The sequence below is a fragment of the Ovis aries genome, chromosome 20, assembly GCF_016772045.2.
Source record: "Ovis aries strain OAR_USU_Benz2616 breed Rambouillet chromosome 20, ARS-UI_Ramb_v3.0, whole genome shotgun sequence".
NCBI lineage: Eukaryota > Metazoa > Chordata > Mammalia > Artiodactyla > Bovidae > Ovis > Ovis aries.
The window spans coordinates 38,873,518-38,896,877 of NC_056073.1; the positions used below are offsets into that span (position 1 = coordinate 38,873,518).

A 23,360-nucleotide genomic window follows, 5' to 3' on the forward strand; every position below is an offset into this window, starting at 1 on the left:
AATGTAAAACTTAAACCATGAACAGTTAATGTTGGTAATGTTGGTCCTCTACATCTTATAAAGCACTTTCATATGTTATTTCATCCTTGGAACTAATGCATGGGTTTTCAGAACAAACCTATCTGGCTATTGTTTATATTTTGTTGATGATGACATGAGGCCCAGAGAGAGGAAATAACATGATAATAACAATAATTCACAGATAGGGTAATGGAGAGTGAACGTGAAAGTTGCTCAGTCGTGTCCGACTCTTTAGTCCATGGACTTCTCCAGGCCAGAATACTGGAGTGGGTAGCCTTTCCCTTCTCCAGCGGATCTTCCCGACCCAGGAATCGAACCGGGCTCTCCTGCATTGCAGGCGGATTCTTTATCAACTGAGCTATGAAGGAAGCCTTCATAGGGTAATGCAAAACTATAGAATATCACCACCTAGAAAATGGGAAGACAAAAATGGTAACATCATGGTAGGTTGGTAACTGTGTTATTGACTGGACAAACTATCTTTTCTGTGTCCTAGTAATCATTGATAACATCAGAAAAATTCTCCAAACTTTTAGAGTTTCAGATGTCTGCCGACTTTATGTGCCCCTTTGGAGCTTCTAGCCAGTTGCAAAGTCCGCTAATTAGAACTAGCCCCCATGCTTCAGCCAGCCTTTGTTGGCATGTGTGCCAGTGAGAAGCCTAAGAATTAAAGCGTAGGTAGAAAAAGAAGACAATGAGAAGCACGACATCAGCTGAATGATCAACTCTTGAATGAGTGAAGGCTGATTTCTGTTACTGGTGAGTATTTTATTGGTTATCCAAGGGACACTTAGTACCAAAAGGAAGGACAAATGCAACCAGCCTCTGACCAGTGATGCTGGTTTGGTTTTTGAGATGGGATCAAGTCAGGCTACACCCACATATATTATATGGTCAGAATCTAAGACACGTTGGGTAAAGGGAAGAAATCCAGGATAGATTAGACTTACTCATCTCTGGGATTGGCTTCCCTGGTGGCTCAGAGGTTAAAGCGTCTGCCTCTAATACGGGAGACCTGGGTTCGATCCCTGGGTTGGGAAGATCCCCTGGAGAAGGAAATGGCAATCCACTCCAGTATTCTTGCCTGGAGAATCCCATGGATGGAGAAGCCTAGTAGGTTACCATCCACAGGGTCGCAAAGAGTTGGACACGACAGAGCGACTTCACCTTCACCTTATCTCTGGGATTATGAAGGAAAATCTAGCTTAGCTTTTGGAGTATTGAGACCTCCCTAAAATGCTAAATGTTATCCTTTATATTTATTGATGGTAGTATGGCAATTGTCCTTGGCCTTAAGAATTCCAGCTCCAGTAAGGAAGCCGTGCATTGAACAAATAATATGAAATCTTTTAAGAAAGAGGCAGTGTATGATGTTTAGAAATATAAGCACTCGCCTCCTGGCCAAATCTGAGGAATTAGAAGATTATTCCTGAGCAATCATTGACGTGGTGGATGTGATCACTCCTTTCCGAGTCTTTTGCGACGCCTTGGACTATAGCCCTCCAGGCTTCTCTGTTATGGGATTTCCCAGGCAAGAATGCTGAAGTGGATTGCCATTTCCTACTCCGGGGGATTTTTCCAACCCAGGGATTGAACCCGCATCTCTTGCATTGACAGGCATCTCTTGCACTGACAGGCGGGTACTTTACCACGCCACCTGGGAAGCCCCTATTGGTGTGCAAAAGTGTAACCAAAAATGTCTCTGCTACTCAGAAAGATGTGAGCTCCCCTTAAGTAGCTCTTTCTTCCCTTGCCTTTGGTTCCTAAAGGTTTCAGAACAGCCAGCCAACCTTGTGATGTATTTAATTCTCTCCTTACAGAAAAAGGCACTAAAATCCTGAGCAGTTCCACATAGGGTTGCTTAATGAAGGAGAAGAAGTGAAATGAAAAAGAGGCACAAAACCACATTTTTAAAAAATCACTAATTGCTTTATATACAGAAATGTTCTGGTTACTTTCTGCTGCTGCTGCTAAGTCGCTTCAGTCATGTCTGACTCTGGGTGACCCCAGAGATGGCAGCCCACCAGGCTCCCCTGTCCCTGGAATTCTCCAGGCAAGAATACTGGAGTGGGTTGCCATTTCCTTCTTCAATGCAGGAAAGTGAAAAGTGAAAGTGCAGTCGCTCTGTTGTGTCCAACTCTTGGCCACCCCATGGACTGCAGCCCCCCACGCTCCTCCGTCCATGGGATTTTCCAGGCAGGAGTGCCAGAGTGGGGTGCCATCGCCTTCTACCTGATATATGATAGTTTCGTGCTTTCACTAAGTGTTCTAGTAATAGTTCCTATGAAGTGTCATGAAATTTCCAAGATTAAATGAATGGCATTAAATGTAAATATATATATACATGCAAGCACACACACATACACATATGTGCCTGTGTGTGTGTGTGTGTGCATGCATGCACATGCCATAAGGCACATCTAGAAAGTATGAAGATCATCTTAAATTCAAATAAACGACATGGCAAACTGACATTTTTTAAAAAGACACTATGATAGATAAGGTCTTTTCATGCAGAAACTGTGAATATTGAAAGCAAATGGGAAACATAGTTTTAATGATGACTATATAAGCATGAACTTTTACTTATTTCAGACAATGAGATTTTGACATGCATAATTAGTAAAAGCATCAAAGAAGACAAGTTGGTTTCATTTAACAAATATTCTGGGCAGGGGCCAAGTGCTGCGTGAACCAGACTAGATCCTAGCATTCTAATGGGGTTGGAGTACAGAACGTGTGCATAGTGTAACGTAAAAGCAAGAGGAAACTATCTGTCAGACACATAGGATGGAAAGTCCTGTTCTGACTTCTGCAGAACTGACAGCTAAGACCGGGCAAAATATGAACAACCTATACTTGAACCTGTACATGGCATCCACACAATGACTGTTGAATGAATGAAGAAAAAAAAGAAAGACCTGTTGTACCAGAAGGATACTTCACCAGTTTAGTAGAAAGAAGGTTCAAGTTTAGCTAAATTTTGTGTTCCCTTCACTGGTGGACAGAACCACTTTGCTAAAGACTAAGCCAGAGAATAGTTGGGGAAACAATGGAAACAGTGACAGATTTTATTTTGGGGGGCTCCAAAATCACTGCAGATGGTGGCTGCAGCCATGAAGTTAAAAGATGCTTGCTCCTTGGGAAAAAAGTTATGACCAACTTAGACATCGTATTAAAAAGCAGAGACATTACTTTGCCAACAAAGGTCTGTCTAGTCAAAGCTATGGTTTTTTCCTGTAGTCCTGTATGGATGTGAGAGTTAGACTATAAAGAAAGCTGAGTGCCAAAGAATTGATGCTTTAGAACTGTGGTGTTGGAGACTCTTGAGAGTCCCTTGGACAGCAAGGAGATCCCACCAGTCCATCCTGAAGGAGATCAATCCTGAATATTCATCGGAAGGACTGATGCAGAAGCTGAAACTCCAATACTTTGGCCACCTGATGTGAAGAACTGACTCATTAGTAAAGACCCCGATGCTGGGAAAGATTGAAGAGAGGAGGAGAAGCGGGTGACAGAGGATGAGATGGTTGGATGGCATCACCGACTCAATGGGCATAAGTTTGAGTAAACTCCGGGAGTTGGCAATGGACAGGGAGGCCTGGCGTGCTGCAGTCCATGGGGTCGCACAGTCGGACAAGACTGAATGACTGAACTGAACTGAGCCAGAGGAAACACTCTGTCCTAGTTCCGTTCTCAAGAAGACCCAAATGCCCAGCTGGGTTGTAATCCTGATCCTCTTCTGTGGCCTGTCCCCAGAGAGAAAGTGCCCATTGGACCTTACAAATCTCACCAGCAATTTGGATTTTCTTGTCATTACATTAATTTGTGTCTTCCTGAGTAATATCTGCCTTTTCCTGTAGTCTGTGTTCAGACGATTATTGAAATCATGCCTAATGATGATAGTAAATAATAATCACTTCCCTATTGTATTTTCTGTTTGTATTATGTGTGAGGATTTTGCACGTTTTACTTAAAAATATTCTAAGGTAGAGGTGTGATTAGGAGAAAGGGGGGGCTGTCTCTCGGAATATTTGGTTGAGTTGTCACTGTTCCTACCCAACTGCTATACCGGAAAGAAGTCTCACAGTCTTCTTATCTATCTTTGGAACTGTACTCTTAGAATGCTATGCTATTTTCATTGTTTCTATTAATGGTAGCTGTCTTTAATTCAGCACTTAGAATATGCCAGATCCACTTTAAATCCAAATTAAAATTTAATGCAAACTTGGATGCCTTCAGAGAAATAGGGGCAAAATCAGTGGTTGCCAGGAGGAGTGAGAGGAGAGGAGAGATGAATAAATAGGTTAAGTACAGGATTTTTAGAGCAGTAAAACTGTTCTGTATGCTGCTATAAAGGTAGATATATGCCATTATGTGTTTATCAAAACTCATGGGACTGTATAGCTCAAAAGAAGGAACCTTGATGTGTGGAGCTTAGTTGTTAATAATGTATTGATATTGGTTTATTGATTATAATAAATATAGCATAACTAATACAAGTTATTAGTAATGACAGAAACTGCTGAGGGGGTGTTTGCGAAGAGGGGGTATATGGCAACTTTGCACTAGCTGATCATTTTCTGTAAACCTAAAACTGCTTTAAAAAATAAAGTGTTAATTATGAAAAAATAGATGTACGGTATTCACAGAATAAAATAGAAAAAACTATGTGGAAAGCATTTGACAAAGTTCAACTCTTGTTTATGTTATAAACTTGCAGCAGGTTGTAGTAGATAGAAACCTTCTCAAGGTGGTAATGGGCATGTATTAAACATATACAGCTGTCATCATATTTAATAGTAAAAGACTGAACACTTTCCATCCAAGATGCAAAATAGGTGAGGATTTAGCCACTTCTCTTCAGCATTGACTGGACTTCTTAGCCAGAGTAATTAGGCAAGAAAGAGAAAAGAAATTCAGATCAGAATGGAGGAAGCAAAAGCATCTTTATTTGTAGACAGTAAGGTCATATATTTGATAAACATTAAAGAATCTATGAATAAGCTTCTAGAACTTACAAGTGGCAGGGTGGCAGGAAAAAGGTCAAAATACAGATTGTACCTCTTTAAAATAGCATGAGCAATTAGAAAATAAAAATGAACAGCAACCCAATAATTTACAGTAGCTTCAGAAACATTAGATATTTAGGGATATACTTAGTTGAAAATGAACAATACCTTTTTATTAGCATCTCAGATATAGTTGGCCATTGGATTGCAGGCAGATGTGCCAAGAGATGGAGAAAATATCAACTGTATTCAGAGAATGACATCGCGTAGAGTTGGACTGCTGGTCCCTGGAAGGGAATCCTGGGTGACACACCTAGAAGGAGGTTGAGGAGCTTCGCTGACGGTTCACTGGTTAGGACTCTGAGCTTTCACTGCCAAGGGCATGATTTCGATCCCTGGTCAGGGAATTAAGATCCCACAAGCTGTGTGACATGGCCAAAAAAAAAAAAAAAAACAGAGGAGGAGGTTGAAACCAAATCCTGCTGTGGAGGGCCTTGATACCAGGATTGCATCTCGATACATTCCGTGTCTCTGTTTTGAACAAAACAGTGGCCTGATTCAAACTCCCTTTCAGGTTAATCTGAAAGTAGAGCTTAAAATAAATTGGGTTTGGTCAGTGGGTGGGAAAAGGATGGTATTCAATAAAATGAGCCAGGGACGAGGTAAATTCATTACCTCTTTTTCAATACAATGAGAGATAATGAGGGCCTGCATTGGTGCGGTGCCATGAGAGAAGAGGAAGGGAAGAATGATCAAAACATTGCAGAGCTAAAGTGTCCAGGACTTGGATGCTGATAGCACGTGGGAGAAGACAGTGCCGCAAGAGGAGCAGAGATGAGTCTGGAGTTTGAAGCCGAGTAACTGAAAATTCAGCAGGAACTGAAGAAGAAACACCTGGTTTGGAGCAAGGCAAAGTGAAAGAGCACGGTTTTAGAATGAATTGAATTAGAAATGATGGCAAAGTATCTGAGAGACGCCTAGCAGGTAATTCACAGTTTGTAGTCTGCCCTAGAAAGGTCGGGTACATCCTGATGGGAAGGAGATAGGAGGTAAAGGAAGAGCGATTGATTATGTTGTCAAGGAAGAAAGGATTAAGTAGGATAGAAGACGTGAGAAAATAGGGGTGAGCAGGGTCCCATCCTGTTTTCGGGAATGGATGGGGAAGAGTCAGTGAAAACTCAGAAGAGAAACCTGAGACAAAGGCTCTTTATTTTAAACTAACGAGGAGGCATAAAGCAGGTGTCTCTATGTTTGTCTAAAAGCTTATTTTTCTTTTTAAGGGAAGTAGAAGGCAATGGCACCCCACTCCAGTGCACTTGCCTGGAAAATCCCATGGATTTGTCTCAGGTACCCCAGTGGTGCTGCTGCTCATGGTGACACCGAGGACACTTATACTATTCTAGCCGAATTGTGTTTCTTTTGTTCTTAAAAGTTATTTTTTCTAGTGTTGTATTAGGACAAGGAAAAAATATTCTTCTGGTTGAACTGGAGAGTAAGATTGAACATTTTTTTCAAATTGCACGTGCATGTACAATAGAAAGAGAAATTTCCACAAATGTATCCTTGTATAAATTGTTTTGTACTACTTATTTGGATTTTCTTTTTGGTGTTACATTTTGTAAATTTGTGCTCCAGAGTAGAGAAACATTTATTTCGGCATGGGCCTAGTGCATACCATTTAATCCTTTCACCAGTAGCATATCATGCAATGTTTATTAGAGCATGTTCTGCTGCTGCTAAGTCAATTCAGTCGTGTCCAACTCTGTGTGACCCCATAGACGGCAGCCCACCAGGCTCCCCCGTCTCTGGGATTCTCCAGGCAAGAACACTGGAGTGGGTTGCCATTTCCTTCTCCAGTGCATGAAAGTGAAAAGTGAAAGGGAAGTCGCTCAGTCGTGTCCGACTCTTGGCGACCCCATGGACTGCAGCCCACCAGGCTTCTCCATCCATGGGATTTTCCAGGCAAGAGCACTGGAGTGGGGTGCCATTGCCTTCTACTTCTCTTAAAAAAAAAAATAAGCTTTTAGACAAACATAGAGACACCTGCTGTATTCCTCCTCGTTAGTTTAAAATAAAGAGCCTTTGTCTCAGAATTTTCAGAGTTGAGATAGGTGTGTTTTTCCTTATTGTGTGTGTGTGAAGATCTTTGTCTGGATATGTGTTATGCACGCTCTATTGATGGAAACCAGGAAAATGTCCCAGTCATAGGAGCCTTGCCTTTCAAAGCCCAGTTCCAGGTCTCCCTGACGGCCCTCAGACTGTCAGACGTGTTCTCAGACACTTCGCTTTTCATGCCTCTGTCATCTCTGGCACAAGTATCTTACTTTCCCAGGGAGCTACACGGAAACACATGCAGAGAAAAACAAGTGAATTCTTCCTCCTTTTTCTGTTTTCTTCTTCACCCTTCAGTATTTGTTGAGGATTATCCATGTGCCAAGTGAGCACTTTGGAGCTGGAAGAAATGTCTGAACTGAGCCCATTCAGAGTCTGAGACTAAGGAGATGGAGGCTTAAGGAGTGAATTGGCCCAGACCATCCAGTGAGAGAGCTTTGGGCTGCAATTCTAGGCCTTCTGATTGCTGCTACTGTCTTGTAAAGTGGTTTTTCTGGTTTTGGGGTTTTATGGAGTGAAAAAACCAGGAAAGAGTAAGAAGGAAGAGTCTGAAGCAGAAGTAAATATCTGCAAGATCACTTTGTTTACAATCACATTCTTCGTTACATCGTTTGCTCATTTTTAAAGCCATGATCATCATTTTAAGATCTCTGTAAGTTAATGTAAGAGTCATTTGAACTATTTGATCTTACTAATTAAACTCACTTTGAAGTGAAAATCTTAGTAGCTCAGTTGTGTCTGACTCTGTGTGACCCTATGGACTATATCCCGCCAGACTCCTCTATCCATGGGATTCTCCAGGCAAGAATACTGGAGTGGGTTGCCATGCTCTTCTCCAAGGGATCTTCCTGTTTTTTATTTACAAGCCCTGTTAGGAACTATTGAATTTAAGGGTGTTTAATCCCTCTTTTTTTACCCGCTCTTCGAATTACATAAGTTTGTTGGCAAAATCTTGAACAGGAGAAAATGACAGCATAACAAAATAAAATTGTTACTTTTTGGAGGCAGTATCCTTTCAAGGGTCATATTGCCGTACCAAAAAACCTGACTTTACCAAAAAAGGCTCAGAAATAAGGAGGGAGAAATCGCTCTATACAGCTTATGCCATCTGAAATGCAGTTTCATTCAGACTCATTTTACAGTCTGTGACTACCATCATTTTCATCACTCACTCTGTGCATTTCTGAAAACTGAATGGTGGCCTGAAATGAGGTGAGTTCTAGACCTGTTCTGTCCAGTACAGCAGCCACTTAGCCACACGTAGCATTTGAACATGTGCTATGTGGCTGGTCAAAACTGAGATTTTTGTGAGTGTAAAAATACACACCAGACATCAAAGACTTGGTATGAGGGAAGAAGTAAATATTTTAAAAAGTGTATTAGGTTAAATTAAAACATTATTTAAATTGTTTTATCTCTTGACTTTTGAGTGTGCCTACAGACACCAATTTAAATTACATTTGTAGCTTGGATCATATTTCTGTTTCAGACCAAACATATAGCTGAATATGGAACTTCTTTTTAGCATCCATCCTGAGGTTTTTGCTCAGTTTCTCTTAACCCTGTTAAATACAGCCACTCTGCTGTCACCCCTTACATTTCTGCCTTTATATCTGAGCTCATGAGTGTTGCAGCTGTATGAACTGAATGGCAGCATAGCCCTACCCCACTGCGTTTTTTCCTAGGAGGCATTTTTACTTTATTCATTCAAATGTCATTTATTAATACTATAATTGAGAACGTTTGTGGAAAGTACAGTGTGAAGAATTTGTGGGGCTCAAGAGGCGATTTAACTAGTGGTTCCTGCTCTCTGGAACTCCCAGTATGGTGAGGAAGATTAAACATGTACAGCGTGGTAAGTGGTGGAAAACAGATCATGCTAAACACCATCATGTCGACATGGCATGAATGCAGGGCTTTAATTCTTTTTGGTCTGGCTCGGTTCTCCAATAGTGTGGTGACACGTGAACGCGTTTGGCACACCACGTCTCTCATAGGCATTGTACTCTTTCAAACGAACAGAGTTGAAGTAACCACCAACAGGACATGGGCTCGCCGATATTTATAAAACCAGAGAAATGGGGTTTGTGGAGAGATCTCAGGTGCAGTTCCAGAGTCGACAGCAGCCAGAACAAGCTGTGAGTAGCAAGCAGCTCAGTCTGCAGATGTGAACAGTGGGTGAATTGTACCCGGAGAGGAGGATGGCAGGATCGTGTGAGCACAGAGAGACACACTTCTTCGTGCAAAGCCCAGCCAGCCCACATAGAGTGGACTTTTTTCCCCCTATGGGAAGCCCTTTTCATTCTGGACTTGGGGGCTAGGAAGTACACAGTGAGGCTTGTGTTGATCCTTTTGATGAGGAACTCTGGTGAACTGTAGCAGCTCTCTTCTCATGGCCGTATGAACCTTCTTTGCCTTTTCATTTTTCTTTATTTGACTCAGCAAATACAGAGTACCTATCTACTGTGTCTGTGCCTGTAAGGATTAAAGAAATGAATTAGCACAGTACCCTGGTTCAGGAAACCTCCAAGCTTGATGAGAAAGTAACACGCTTAGGATGGTGCCTGCTACATAATAAACACTCTGTAAATGGAAACTGTGCTGTTCTGTTAACTGGGAGAGAAGCCCGTCCGTAGAGACTGTCAAAACGGATAGCAGTAGCTGCCGTAGACTTGAGTTTTACTGTGCGCCATGCGTTGTATTGGTAGACACTTTGCTTAAATGCCCACAGCCCTCATTTAATGTAAAATGTGTGCTTATTCCGGTGGACTGTGTATTCGAGAGGTGAAGCTATTGACTGAGAGAGCGCAGAGGAGGGAAGTCGAGGACGCACTGGAGGAGGTGACCTTTGGGCAGGTCTTGAAGAATGGCCAGGGGGTGAAGAGAGCCAAGGTGCTGTCAGAGGGGAGATTTTCTTAGACTTCCACGTTTTCCCTTCTCCTTTTTACCCCTGGACTTCCCACCGTGCTCATCCACCCAGAAGATTTCTTGGTCATTGGTGGAACCTCTCAGAGCTGGAGAGATGCCTGACTTTTGACATAATCTGTTGGTGAATAGGGGAACTTGCTCCTGTGTTTTGGGAAAGGAGTGGGAATGCAGGAAACACACAGATCATGTCTGTAGGGTGGCATTGGTCTTGTCACTTTCACAGTTGAGTGGGAACAGACTTTGACCAAGTACTGTTGGCTAATCTACTACCCTACTCACCAGTGTGGCCTGTTTTATTTAAGCAGCTGTCGTGTGTGACAACACAGATTTACGAGATCATCTTTAAGTGAATGGTCATTCACTGTGAAGTTGCTTTAAAAAGTAAATTCTCAGAGTATTTTTGTTTGGTGGGGTTGTGGGCAGTAAAATCATTAGGAAAACCAAGGTCTTGACCTCTTAGAATTAGTAATGTAGAAGAACAAGGGACTCTCTTATACATGTTAACACATACAATCTGGCCAGAGAGGTATGAAATTCAGAGTAAGAAGAAATAGCGTCCTTAAGAAAGGTTTCATAAGGGAGTGACATTTGAGATGATGCTAAAATAATTTAATAAGGAGAAATTAGAAAAGGAGTATGCTTTGATGCATTTTGCAAAAACTTTGATATGTATGTTTGGAGGTGTTTCTTTGCCTAAAATTAAATTATCTTGAGAAAAGTATTGGGCTAATCACTTTATGCCTGGAGAGGAGTTGAAAAGTACAAAAATTATTTTGGGGAAAAAAAAAACATGCTTTTTGGTTTTCAAGAATTCTTTTGTTTTGTCTTTATAACTAGACCAAAAGCAGCTAGAGGACAGAAACACATGCCTAACGTGTCTTTGAGTTCCCTGTAGTACCTCAAACCGAGAGCAGTGGCAATTAGCCATTGGTTGAATGCTTTCTGGATCACCTGTTTTATAATTGGAGAAAGTGTGCAATTAGTGAAAGTGTGCAAGTAGAAAGAGGTATGCAGTTGAAAGTACCTTTACATTTGGTATTTATGGATCAGAAAAATGATTACAGGTCGCATTTCTTAGAACCCTGATGCCCTCTCTTTCTTCAAGGAACGTAAAAGATGCTTTTTTTCTTTTTTTAAAACGGCAATTTGAATTTTGCTGACATGCCAGTGAAATGAGACTTTTCAGTAAGAGTGGAGTTTCTCTGCGGTGCATCCTGCCTGTGTGTCCTAAGGCACGTTTGCCTCAGAGTGTGTATCACCCACCACATCTGCCTTATTGAAAACAGCTTGTGATCACTTTACAGGATGTTCAGTGGTTCACAGAGATGCAAAGTGAACGTTTTTAGAAGTGTGCTGAAAGTGGGACCAATGTGTCCATCAAGCTTCAGAGAATTAAATGCTGGTCTGAGTTTTACGAGCTGGAAACTAAGAGGAGGGAGTGGGATTCCAAGCAGGTGGAGCCGCATTTCATTGAAAACAGTGAAGACAGTGGTTTTCAGATTTTAAAAACAACTGGGGAGCATCTGTACCTTTGGTTCTTTTTCTAGCTGAAGGCTCTTGGAAAATGTGGGTTGCTTTACCAAAAAAGTTCACAGTGTTGATTGGCATTGGTGAGATATGAAAATTATACTTGGTTTATACAGATTTGATTTTGGGGGGAGAGGTCAGTTGTATGCATTAAAAAGTCCCCCATCTCCTATACTCAAGATGCCAGTGACTTCATAATGAATAGGTAAAATAAATATTTAGGAATTCTAGTGAAATTAGTTAGAAGTCTTGAATAAATATATTTCTCTAGTATAATGTGCTGGCTTCAGAAAAAATGATTTATTTCCTTGTTATTTGAAGTGGTTAGTTTCCAAAGAATAACTCTCAGGAAAACAGTTATCTCTTTTGAAATGTCAGTGATTTTTTTTGAACTTTTTGTTTTGTCCTGGGGTATAGTCGATTAATAACGCTGTGATAGTTTCAGGTGAACAGTGCAGGGACTCAGGCATAGGTGCATATCTATCCGTCCTCTTCTAAACCCTCCTCCCATCCAGGCTGCCACATAACATTGAGCAGAGTTCCTTGTGCTATATAGTAGGACCTTGTTGGTTATCCTCTTTAAATACAGCAGTGTGTACATGACCATCCCAAACTCCCTAACTATCCCTTCCCATTGGCAACTGGAAATGTCAATGATTTCTATATGAGAAAATCAGAATTTCTTTAAGACCTAAGAAAACCAAGTCCTCTTTTGTTACAAACCTTTGTGATTAAGTTAAATAATTAATTTTTTTTAAGCCAGGAAAAGAAAGATAATTGTTTGTGAACACTAGTTTATTTATAGTACTAACAAGATAGCAGGGGAAATGATCATGCTACCTAAGATAAATTATTTTAAACTTTTACACACTGTTTTCATAAGTCATACCAAATAATTATTCTCACAACAAATAATTATACTTGATGTGGTCATACTAGTTTATGCTCATGAACCCTGGAATGATGGTGCCGGAGAGGACTCATCTAGTGACCAAATCTGTATTTGACCTTTAAAGGCAACAAGTTCCCCAAAAACCTGCATCCGAAAGTAATGAAACATCTAAAAATCTGTCTTGCAGTTTGAACTTCTACTTTTTCCTAAAAGTTCCTCATGTCCATTCCGTGTTCTTGTCTGCATTTCAACTTCTTCTCCTGGTATTATGTTTATTTATTGAGAAAATATTATGTACAGTGACTGCTCTGTATGAGATATGACCCAGACACTAGCATAAGACAAAGCCCCTGGCCCCAACAGGTTTGCCTTTAAGTGGAGCTGAGACCCACACAAGAAGAACTAAGCCATGAAACAGGACCACATGTGAACTAAAGCTATGGGAGATGTAGAGTGCTATGGAATTTCATAGAAGGGTTGGCGGGGGAATCACTGGCAGCCTTTGTTAAAGAAAAAAATGACAGCAAAAATCTTTCCAGTTGCTTTGAGTTTTTAGGGAAATCCTTCAGATTTCTGGGCTTAACTTTCTTATGATAAATGTTGAGTAGAATCATAACCCATACTCCGTGACTGGCTTGAGGCGTGCCTATTCTAAAATGCTTGTGATCACAGGTTTTGAAATTTGAGACATAATTCAGTCTAGGGAGAGGCCAGTATTTGGCAGGCAGTGAACAAGTGTGTCTGCCAGTACTATCAGAGCCCTTTGAGAAAACGTTTTTAACATTTGTCTGAATTTGGGAGTGGGGGCAAGTGCCTAAAATGAAAATGTCATCTTCCTTTTTATGATCAAAAACAACTTTAGACTCTTAACTAGTTTGTTAGAAATGAAAGTTGGCACAGAATTTGGAATGATTATTATTAAGGGTAGACCCCCAGTTTTAGAATGGATTTCATTTTATTTCAAGTGACATTACTGTGAATATAGGTTTCTAATCTTGTATGCAGAATAGCAAACTGTTATCAGGAAGTTTCTGGTAGGTGTGAAAAATTAGCATACAGGAGATAAATTGTGATTTCACTGTATGTAGCAGCTACTAAGAGGAATTCATTGGAGTCTCGAGGGAAACAGTATCTAGAAATTGGAAAGGAGCCTCTGTTGGCCATTTAAAGTCAGGAGAGTTGACTTAAGTCAAAAGGAAAGGAAAATACCCTGGAATTGAAAGTTAAGTGTTATAAAGATGCCATCAAAGGGAGGTTGTGGAATCTCCTTTTCTGGAAATGTTTAAAAACAAGACAGATCTTCATCTCTCAGGAGAAGTGTTGAAATTCTGTCCTGCCTTGAGGCAGGAAGATTAACTGGATTATGCCTGTGTGGTCTCTCAAGTCTTTGGAAGAGCCCTAGATTGCAGTAAATATTTCACACTCTGTTGGCTGGAACTGTTGTTTCATAGCTGTTCATTTTAACCTTGATTATTATGAGACCAGAGTGAATGTTTGTATACATAACAAAATTGAATTTAGATTTGAGGTTGATGATACAAGTTGTGTGTCGACCTGAATCCATTTAAAACCACTGAAGTACAGGTGGGGCTGAAACTATTCAGAGTGTAACTTAGTCTTTTGGTGATGTGGAAGGTACCTGCTTTCTTCCAAGGTCTCAATGCCAGTAATCATTTAATAAATAATTATAAAGCAACTACTGTGGACACTGCATGATACAAATAATTAGGTATGGTTCCTGCTTTCAATGACCTTTGTCTAACAGTGGAGGTAAAACCTGTGCACAGATCATATACATGGTAAGTGAAAAAATAATTGTGATAGGAGTCACAAAAATAGGATTTAACAGTGTTGTGAGAGTTCAGAGAAGAGAAAGCTGATCTTTTGGGTTTAACCAAAGAATGCTTCCTGGACGAAAAATATATTGGCATGGGCCTTAAGGAGTAGGAAGCATCTTAAAGGGTGGAAACAAAGCAAATGGCAGGGGTGGAATTGTACCTAGTAACTCCGAGGTTCGGACAAGTTCAGCTGAAGCATATGGCTGTTGGGAGACTTAGGCTGGAAAGTTCCCTTAGGGCCAGTTTCTAGGGCCAGGTCAAAGTGTTTGTTTCTGATTGCCCAGTGTTTACAATTCCTTGGAAATGATTAAACGTTCAAGAGTCTCTGGCCACAGGAGGATTGAATTTTACTATTGGAGTTGCGTGGGGGAGCGGGGAAGGCTGGGACAAGCAGCCAAGAAAACAGCTGCTGAGTCACCTGAGTCAGTTAGCTTGAGGAATAGGAGGGTGATGCTGAGAAACACTAGCTTCAGGGCACGTTAATGGCCGTTACTCAAGAAAGGGTCGCTGGGCTTCCTAGGTGGCTCAGTGGTAAAGAATTTGCCTGCCAAGCAGGAGACACAGGTTCCATACTTAGGTCAGAAAGATCCCCTGGAGAAGGAAATGGCAACCCACTCCAGAATTCTTGCCTGGGAAATCCCATGGACAGAGGAGCCTGGCAGGCTATAGGCCATGGGGTCGTAAAGAGTTAGACATGACTTGGCGACTAAACAACAAGAAAGGGTCTCCTCATCAAAAGAAATTGGAGAAATAAAGTTACACAATCAAATGAGTTTATGTATGGATACCAAGGGGGAAAGGGGAGATGGGAAGAATTGGGAGATTGGGATTGATGTTTAATATATATATACTGTCGATACTATCTGAAAAATAGATAACTAATGAGAACATACTGTACAGAACAGGAAATTCTACCTAATGTGCTGTGGTGACCTGAATGGGAAGGACAGTCGAGAAGGGAGGGGATATATGTCCCCATATATATCCCCATATATGTATGGCTGATTCATTTTGCTGTACAGTAGAAACGCAACATGGTAAAGCAACTATACTCTGATAAAAATGAATTTTTAAAAAATGGGTTTATTTGGTGAAGACTTTTCAGCACCTTTAATATTGAGAATTGCATAGAAAATCTTAAACAGGGAAAATATGTACCATTTCCAACATGGTATAATCTTTATTTCATGGACTATCTCAGGAAACTGCTGTCCCGTGGTGCATACTTTGGGGAGCATTGCCCTGTGCATGTGGTAAAGATGGCTGGAACATGAGTGGTGGTCATATGCATGGAAAACAGTGGTTAGAGGTGTGTCTTTATGGAGCAGGGAAGCTTGGAGTGCTGCAGTCCACAAGGTCACAAAGAGTTGGACACGACTGAGCAACTGAACTGAACTAATAGAGCTGCATCAACCATTCCTAGTACATAGTAGGCATTCAGTAACTATACAAAAAGCTAAAGCATGCAAGAGTGAATTGATATATTAACAATACTTGGCCCAGGATTGGGAGTCTAAGATTTCTGGAAATGTGGGAAGTTTTGACAAACCTTTAGCTATGCTAGAAATGATAGGGTCATGGAAAGTTAGGTGGGACCGATTTCAGTGACAGTTGATCACTTTAGTATTTCTTGTGAAGCCATGGAAGGTCCACCATAGAAGGTCTACCTGGTCCACCATTTCAGCATCTGCTGAAACTGCAGACTTAGGAGAGAAGCCATTGTCTTTTCTCACTAAATGTATAATTTAAAATATTTTGGCTAAGAGGTCTGTTTGTTTGAATATGGAGTAAGTAGCAATTTTCATATATAGTTTACTCTAATACAAGAAAATAACCTTGTATTTCTTGTAATACAAGAAAATAGCCAGTTTAGTCTGAAAGAAACTTCAGGGTTAATAAAGCGTCAGACTTATGGTTTTTGTTTGTTTTTTTAAATCAGACAGAAGCAGGCATCCTCATCAGTGAATTTTTTTTCAGTCTGATTTACTCGTGGAAGTTAATAAGTTTTTAAGTTTAATATTCTGTTCTTTCATCCAGGTATTTGCATTTGATTATTGCTTTTGGTCCATGGATGAATCTAATACTACAAAATATGCTGGTAAGTTGATTGTCTCTCTCTACTTGATGTTGAGCCTCTGGTCTCTTCTTCCGTTACGTCAGTTTTCTTTAATTATTCCGGGGTTCTATTTTTTCCGTAAAATTTGCACTCATTCTTTCCAATTCTAGCATGTGGGCTTTGAAGCCAGTAAGATTTGGTTTCAGAATCTGGCTCAGCCATGTACTTTCTGAGAAACTGAAGACAGGTTCCCCCTCCCTGCCCCCAAGCTCCTTAAGCTTCAGGTTCTTCACCTGTAAAGGGGATATGAAGTATTTTTAGAGGTGTTCCAAGGATTAGAGATAACGGGGAAACACCTCGAGCTGTATTGTGGTTATCACACGAAAAGGAGGTTGAATGTGTCCTTGTCTTCCCTCATCTCGGACTTGTAGAGGATGCTCTGCTCATTTAAACAAGCAAAGCACAGATGCTGTTGGTTTTCAGGACCCTCTCATGTCCTGAGTGTTCTAGAGTAGTCAGTGGTGATGTGAACTGAAGCTCTTCTTTCTTCAGGGAAACATGGCCTCCTGGCCCCACATTTTGCTACTGTTCCTTCCTTTTGAGGCATTTTATCCCTGTTTCGTTAAATACAAATGACTGCTATTAATAATTTTATTATTTGTGATCACAGGTGAATCTTTACCTTTCCTAGGAGTTAAGATAAGCTCAAGAAGGAAGCACTTGTTTTACTGGAGGAGGTCTTCATTCCTCTCCTTCTGACTGTGACCCCTTTTCTTAAATATTATTGTCTTAATGAGCATTTCTCCTTACTTCTACTTATGAAAATCTCAGCTGGGACTTACTTCCCTGGTGGTCCAGTGGCTAAGACTCCAAGCTCCCAATGCAGGGGGCCCAGGTTCCATCCCTGGTCAAGAAACTAGATCCCACATGCCGTAACTAAGAGTCCACATGACTAACTAAGACCTGGTGCAGCTAAATAAATACACACAAACATAAATAAATATTCAAAAAAAAGAATCTCAGTTGACTGATTTTTCCATTTACTGAACGAAAGGGCAAGAGGATGATGGAGAGGCTGTAGATCTTAAAAGATTAGAAGGCAAAGGAAGTCATCTGCTTGTAGGAAATTTTGTTTCTTGATAACCTTTTCCTTGCCACATAAAGAAAATTTGCTGAGAAATTATTTGATATATAGCTTTTTCAAAAGTTAATCTTGAAGTTGGAAAATTCCTTCCGGGGCTCACATTGGGTAAATAAGCCTTCTTTCCAAACATCATTCCTGCAACTTCAGCAGTGTATTTTATTAATGTGAATAAATAATTTTTTAATGTTGGCTGTAATTAATTTGTCTTTTTATTAGTCCTTTGAGATGCTAGATAATATATTCTACAGAGTCTGCCTTGACTGTTAGCGCTGTGTGTATTTTCATTCTGGGTGTGTGCTTTTGGATTTAAATAAAATACTTCGTACTGTGACAGAAGCAAATGAGGACAAATGCTATGGCTATACAAAGCACAGTCTCTCATTCTGTTCAATTGATATTATTCTGGATGTAGTCCGATATAGCTCCCTGGATTGAAACTCTTAACGAAATTCTCAAATACTTTAGAGGACTCCTCATCACTTATAGATAAAATCTATACTCCTTGGATGACATTTAAGGTCCTTTATTATTAATATATAACCCCATCTACCTTCCCTACCTGCTGCTCCCTGTCTCCCTACCATCCATTCTGTGCTCCAGCCCGGTGTGATTGTTCTTCTTATTTAACCCAGGAAGCCAGAAAGATTCAGAATAGTTCCTTAAATATTCATTAAACCCCTACTGTGTGTGCAGTCAAGGAAGCCCTTGAGAAATTAAAACCTAAGTTGGAAAGCAAAAGAATGCAAACAAACAAAATCTCCAGGCATTTGGAGATAATATTTAAGCTCAAAATATTACAGGTTTTAAGTACTATAGAAAACCCAAGGAGAGGCAAAATCTGAAAAGACTGAAGTGGCCTGGGAAGAAATCATAGAGGAAGTGGGACTGTAACTGGACATAAAAGTTTAGCATAGATTTAACCAAAGGGCAGTATGGAAGGCAGGCTTCCCAGGTGGCTCAGTAGTAAAGAATCCACCTGCCGATGCAGATGTGAGTTCGATCCCTGGGTGGGTGGGGAAGAACCCCTGGAGGAGGAAATGGCCACCCACTCCAGTATTCTTGCCTGGAGAATTCCATGGACAGAGGAGGCTGGCAGGGTACAGTCTATAGCGTTGCAAAGAGTCGGGCAGGAGTGAGCACACGCACAGTATGGAGGGCATCCAGACGAGAAGAAGCGTATGGTGTCAAGGAAAGCATGTGGACTCTGAAGTCCGCTCTGGTTTAAGTCTCAGGACGCTTGCTTTGATTCTCTTAGACAATTTAATCTCTCTGAGCTATAGTTTCTTTTCTGTAAAATGGGAAGCATGTCAGTTATAGTACTTAGATGTTGTTATGAGGGTTCCGTAGGTAACTGCATGAGCTGGCCAGTGGAAGGTGCCCGCAAATACTTCATTTGGCTTTTTCATGAGTGAGGGTGCAGAAGTGGAAATGAGCATGGTGTCTAACACCGGTCCAAGCAGAAGATGCATCTTATGAGGAGTCTGTGAGAGACTTACTTGTACATGTTGAGTGAAGCCCGATAACAGGAAATTTTAAAAATCTAGGCTAAGAAATGTTAAAAAAAAAAAAAAAGAGGCTGTTGGAGTGATGTGGTTAATAAATGTTTTAGGAAGATTGTTTTTCTCTTCCTTTTCCACATCTCTACAATCATGTCCTCCATTAACTACCCATAGAGACCATCCTGGTGTTCTGCAATGTATCACTTATGACTCTGAATGTAAACTTTTTTCCTACTGGAAATAACTTTATTAAGTACAGATGATAAAATTCAAATGTGGAAGTCAAGATTTCTGTAGCTTTTCACTACATATAGTATGTTGATGAATATATAAATAGATAAAAATGCTTTCTAAACATACTGATAGCCTAAACTTTACTAAATCTTTGTTTGCATGATCACAGTAAATTCCATGTTCCAGTTAGCCTGAAATAGGATTTTCTTGATTGATAGAGTAGCATCTATTTACAAAGTGTGGGGAGAAAGTTTCTTATTCTTTAGACATTCTTGTTGTGCAAATGCTGTGACCACCTCAGCAGTAAAATTCTTGCTTACCACTCTGTTAGATTTTTTGACACTCATTGCAAATAATCTGCCTACTAAATATATTGCTAGTAGATTAGTTGAGTGGTTTCTATACTAATTTTACTTTTTTAAAAATTCAATATTTATTTTTAATTGGAAGATATTGCTTTACAATATCGTATTGATTTCCACCCTATAGTCAAGTTTTATTTTATATTGAATTATAGTTTGATTTCTTTTCTGTTTAGTTAAAAAAAAAAACGCAATTCCATCTTAATTGTGAATGGAAACATTAAGATAGAAGCATTCATTCTCTGATTGGGCATAGAGGAAACGGAGAAGGGGAAGCACATAGTTCCTGAAACCGACCTATTTGTCAGGCTCAATAAAGAATGGCATCATTGATACTGAAGCAGAGCTCTTGAGGCAGCTCTCAAAACTCGGGGGGCAGAAAGGAGCTGGGAGGGAGCAAGATGAGTGCCTGGACTGAAAGAGCAAAGCGAGGCTCTTGATTTCATGGGGTGTGTCAATGTTCAATTCTAAGTTATATTTTATGTTACTCTATTTATTAAAGGCTACTACACCAAGCAAGAGCTTCTACTGTCAGGCTGCTGTAGAAATCTGTAATTCTGTAGTAGGTTTAAGGGCACAGCACTGGGTTGGGTGGAGTGGTGGAAGCATGTGGGCTTTTAAATCAAACTGCCTGGGTTCCAGTCCCGCCTCCAGCACCTTTTTATCTGTGTCGGGTCAGGCAGTTCTGTTTCCTCTTAGGTTATATAATTATATTAATCCTGCTCCCATAGGTTGATTTGAGAACTGAATGACCCGTTCATGTAAAGTACCTTAAACCATAGGAAAAGCTCACTTAATATTTATCATCATTTTTATCACTGTCTCACTGTAGCAGTAGTAAGGATAGTAGCATCAGTCCTTTGGAGAGAAAATGCATTGTACGTGCTGGTATCTATGAGACCTGGTTTTGCCACAAACTGCTAAACTTTGGGAGTGTCTTTTTCTTCATCTGTAGAGGGAGGATCTATAGCCTAGAATGGTCTCAGATCTCCTCCAGCTCTCGGATTAAACATGAATCAGACATTTTATGCCGGCCGCACAGCTGTCGCAGTGGACTTTTCAGAGGCAAATCAAAGGCTTGTTTGTTAAGCCATTTGAATTGCATTGAATCATGCTTTGAGACATTGCACATTTTAATTATATTATCGCTTATTACTACCTTTTGGTTAGTGAGTCATAATAATGCTTGTCTGTGCATTGTTCCGAATCTTTAAGCAAAAACCTTTGTGACAGGGCTTAAAAAAAACAAGTAACCTGCAGAATTAGGCATTCAAAACATGGCATTTCTACGTAAACCCAATTCTCCTCCCCTTCCCAAGCCCATAAATATATATACATAAACATAGATCCACACTTGGGATTAAAAAGTCAGCAAGTGATCTGCTGAAGGCCCATTATTAAGAAAACCATTACTTCTCCATTATTTTCAGTAATTAAAAAAAAGGTTATTATAGTGAAATTTTAGAGCACCATAACACATAATAGGTCTTTGTAAATGTTTAAATCACTGCTAATTTCATTTAAGGACTTCTTGGCCATAAACCAACACATTTTTTATCATACGCCTAAAATATGTCAGGTTGGCAAATAACAATGACTTCCAGTAACCTTGGTTTCACTTTCCTTCTTATTAGGAGAATATTTTTCATAAACCTGTTTTTCTATAAATCTTCATACCAAATAGAAATTGGTCTGTGATGGCATTTGTGGGCAATCTGTGTGGACATGAACGTTTCCTGACCTGAGAGTCTAAACTGTTGACTTAGAAATTATATAACAGTTCTCACCATATGGTATGTTGCTCAGATTTGCTGAAGCCTGTGTTTTCAGTTTTTGTAATACCCTGCAATTCAGGATAAAAGTTTTTCATCTGATTCTTGTTCTACTAATGTTTCTTTGTACCATGAGGGGCCGGCTGAGTGCCCCCTAGCCATGGGCAATCTCTGTGGGGAGAGTAGCCGTGTCTGAGTCTGTTCTCTTGATGGGAAAGTTTATGTGCTCAGAGGTAGAAATGATTTCTGTTTCATATTATTTAACTGTGCATCAAAATTTACATTCTAAAAAGTGACAGTAGCTAAAATAAAACCAATTTTTAAGCAGAGTTCCAAAGTATTCATTTTAGCATATTCAATTCTTTTTTAAAAAATATTCAAGTGTATATAAATCTTCAGCAAGTACCTTGCATCATAGAATTAATACTCAATAATTGTTAGCTATTGAGTTTGTCAAAACTGTGGAAGTTTTCCCTGTGATTATGAGAAGCAATAGTACTTGACTATGTGAAAAGTTAGAGATTCACTGGAAGTGGAGCATGCCATCTTAAAAAGATGTTTATGAAACAATCTGACTGTAGAATCCTTCTAGATTTTTCTTTGTCTTTTCCAAATTCTCACCCATTCCTAATTTGACAGTTGTTTTAGTGACTCGACCTTATCAAGTTGTCCCTAAGCATCCAACCTTGTTTTCTTAAAACTAGCAACTCCCTTTTTGCATGTGTTAATTATGTAATTGTGGAGAAGTGCAATTGATAGAAGCCAGTCTAGGAGCAAACACAACTGACCCTTTGTAAGAACATAACTCATCTGGTGGGAGTCTAGAGAGATGTCTACCAGCTGGATGATTTAGTATGCAGCGGGCATGCCCCAGTGTATTTCACTGGGGAAGAGAGACTGTTCGTTAATTCAGAAAATTGGGTAAGTGAAGGTCAGTTAAGAAAAAATTTTTGGAGTAGGCTAGGCTGATACTGTTAAATTTTTTAAAAGAGTATATGTGTATTCTTTTTTCTCATCCCTACTCCCAGATTTTTTGATCCCACGCAACCCTACCTTCTTCCGCTTTCCTTTCTTTGTCCACATCTATTCCTTGGGGCTTCCCTCGTAGCTCAGAGGTGAAGAATCCACCTGCAGTGCAGGAGATGTGGGTTCGATCCCTGGCTAGGGAAGATCCCCTGGAGGAGAAAATGGCAACCCACTCCAGTATTCCTTCCTGGATAATTCCATGGACAGAGAAGCCTGGTGGGCTACAGTCCATGGAGTTGCAAAGAGTCAGACATGCTGAGCAACTGAGCATGCATACACATTCCTTAGGGCTGCGGTCCCCAAGCTTTTTGACCCTAGGGATTGGTTTCATGGAAGACAATTTCTCCATGGACTGGGCGGGGAGTTCGGGATGATTCAAGCACATTACATTTATCGTGTGCTTTATTTCTATTATTGTTACATCAGCTCCACTTCAGATCATTAGGTATTAGATCCTGGAGGTTGGGGAACCCTGCCCTAGAGTTATTTCTTGGCACCCAGAGACATTGCTTCACTTACCTGGGTGCGTTTATGGGGTGGATAATAATAATAACAACAGACAGTAGAATCCTGAGCACTAGGTTCCCAGCACTACGCTCATTCTTTTACCTGCAGCAGATCATTTAATTGTCAAAATGCCCAATCAGTAGAATCTGATATTGGCCCCGTTTTACAGAAGAGGAAACTGAGGTTCAGAGAGGCCCTGCTGCTTGTAGGAGAGCTGAATGCAGTGGTAAAGGTGAATCTGGGTCCATGACAAGTACGTGTGAGGACTTTGTGGATTCTGCTGCAATCCTGGGCCCTCCACTCTTTTCTCTCATCCCAGCAGGAGGCTGTGCTTAGGAAATCATTCAATCAAATGTTGAAGTGTTCTGGCTTGGCATCTAGCCAGGAATAATACTGTTCGCCTTCTCCCTCCTGTCGGAAGTTCTCTGGA

General features: G+C 40.4%; 1 protein-coding gene across 24 annotated transcripts in view; it reads left to right on the forward strand.

Annotated features, from left to right (window-relative positions):
- Nucleotides 1-23,360, forward strand: part of KIF13A (kinesin family member 13A) — a 196,774-nt gene that overhangs the window by 81,187 nt on the left and 92,227 nt on the right. For all 24 annotated transcript variants that reach the window (XR_006057373.2, XM_015102831.4, XM_015102832.4 and 21 more), the window contains exon 4: nt 16,368-16,428. Coding sequence is in view for 23 of the 24 variants with exons in the window: in XM_015102831.4 (XP_014958317.3) it covers nt 16,368-16,428 (61 nt within the window). In the remaining variant the exon portion in view is untranslated. The remainder of the gene's footprint in view (nt 1-16,367; nt 16,429-23,360) is intronic.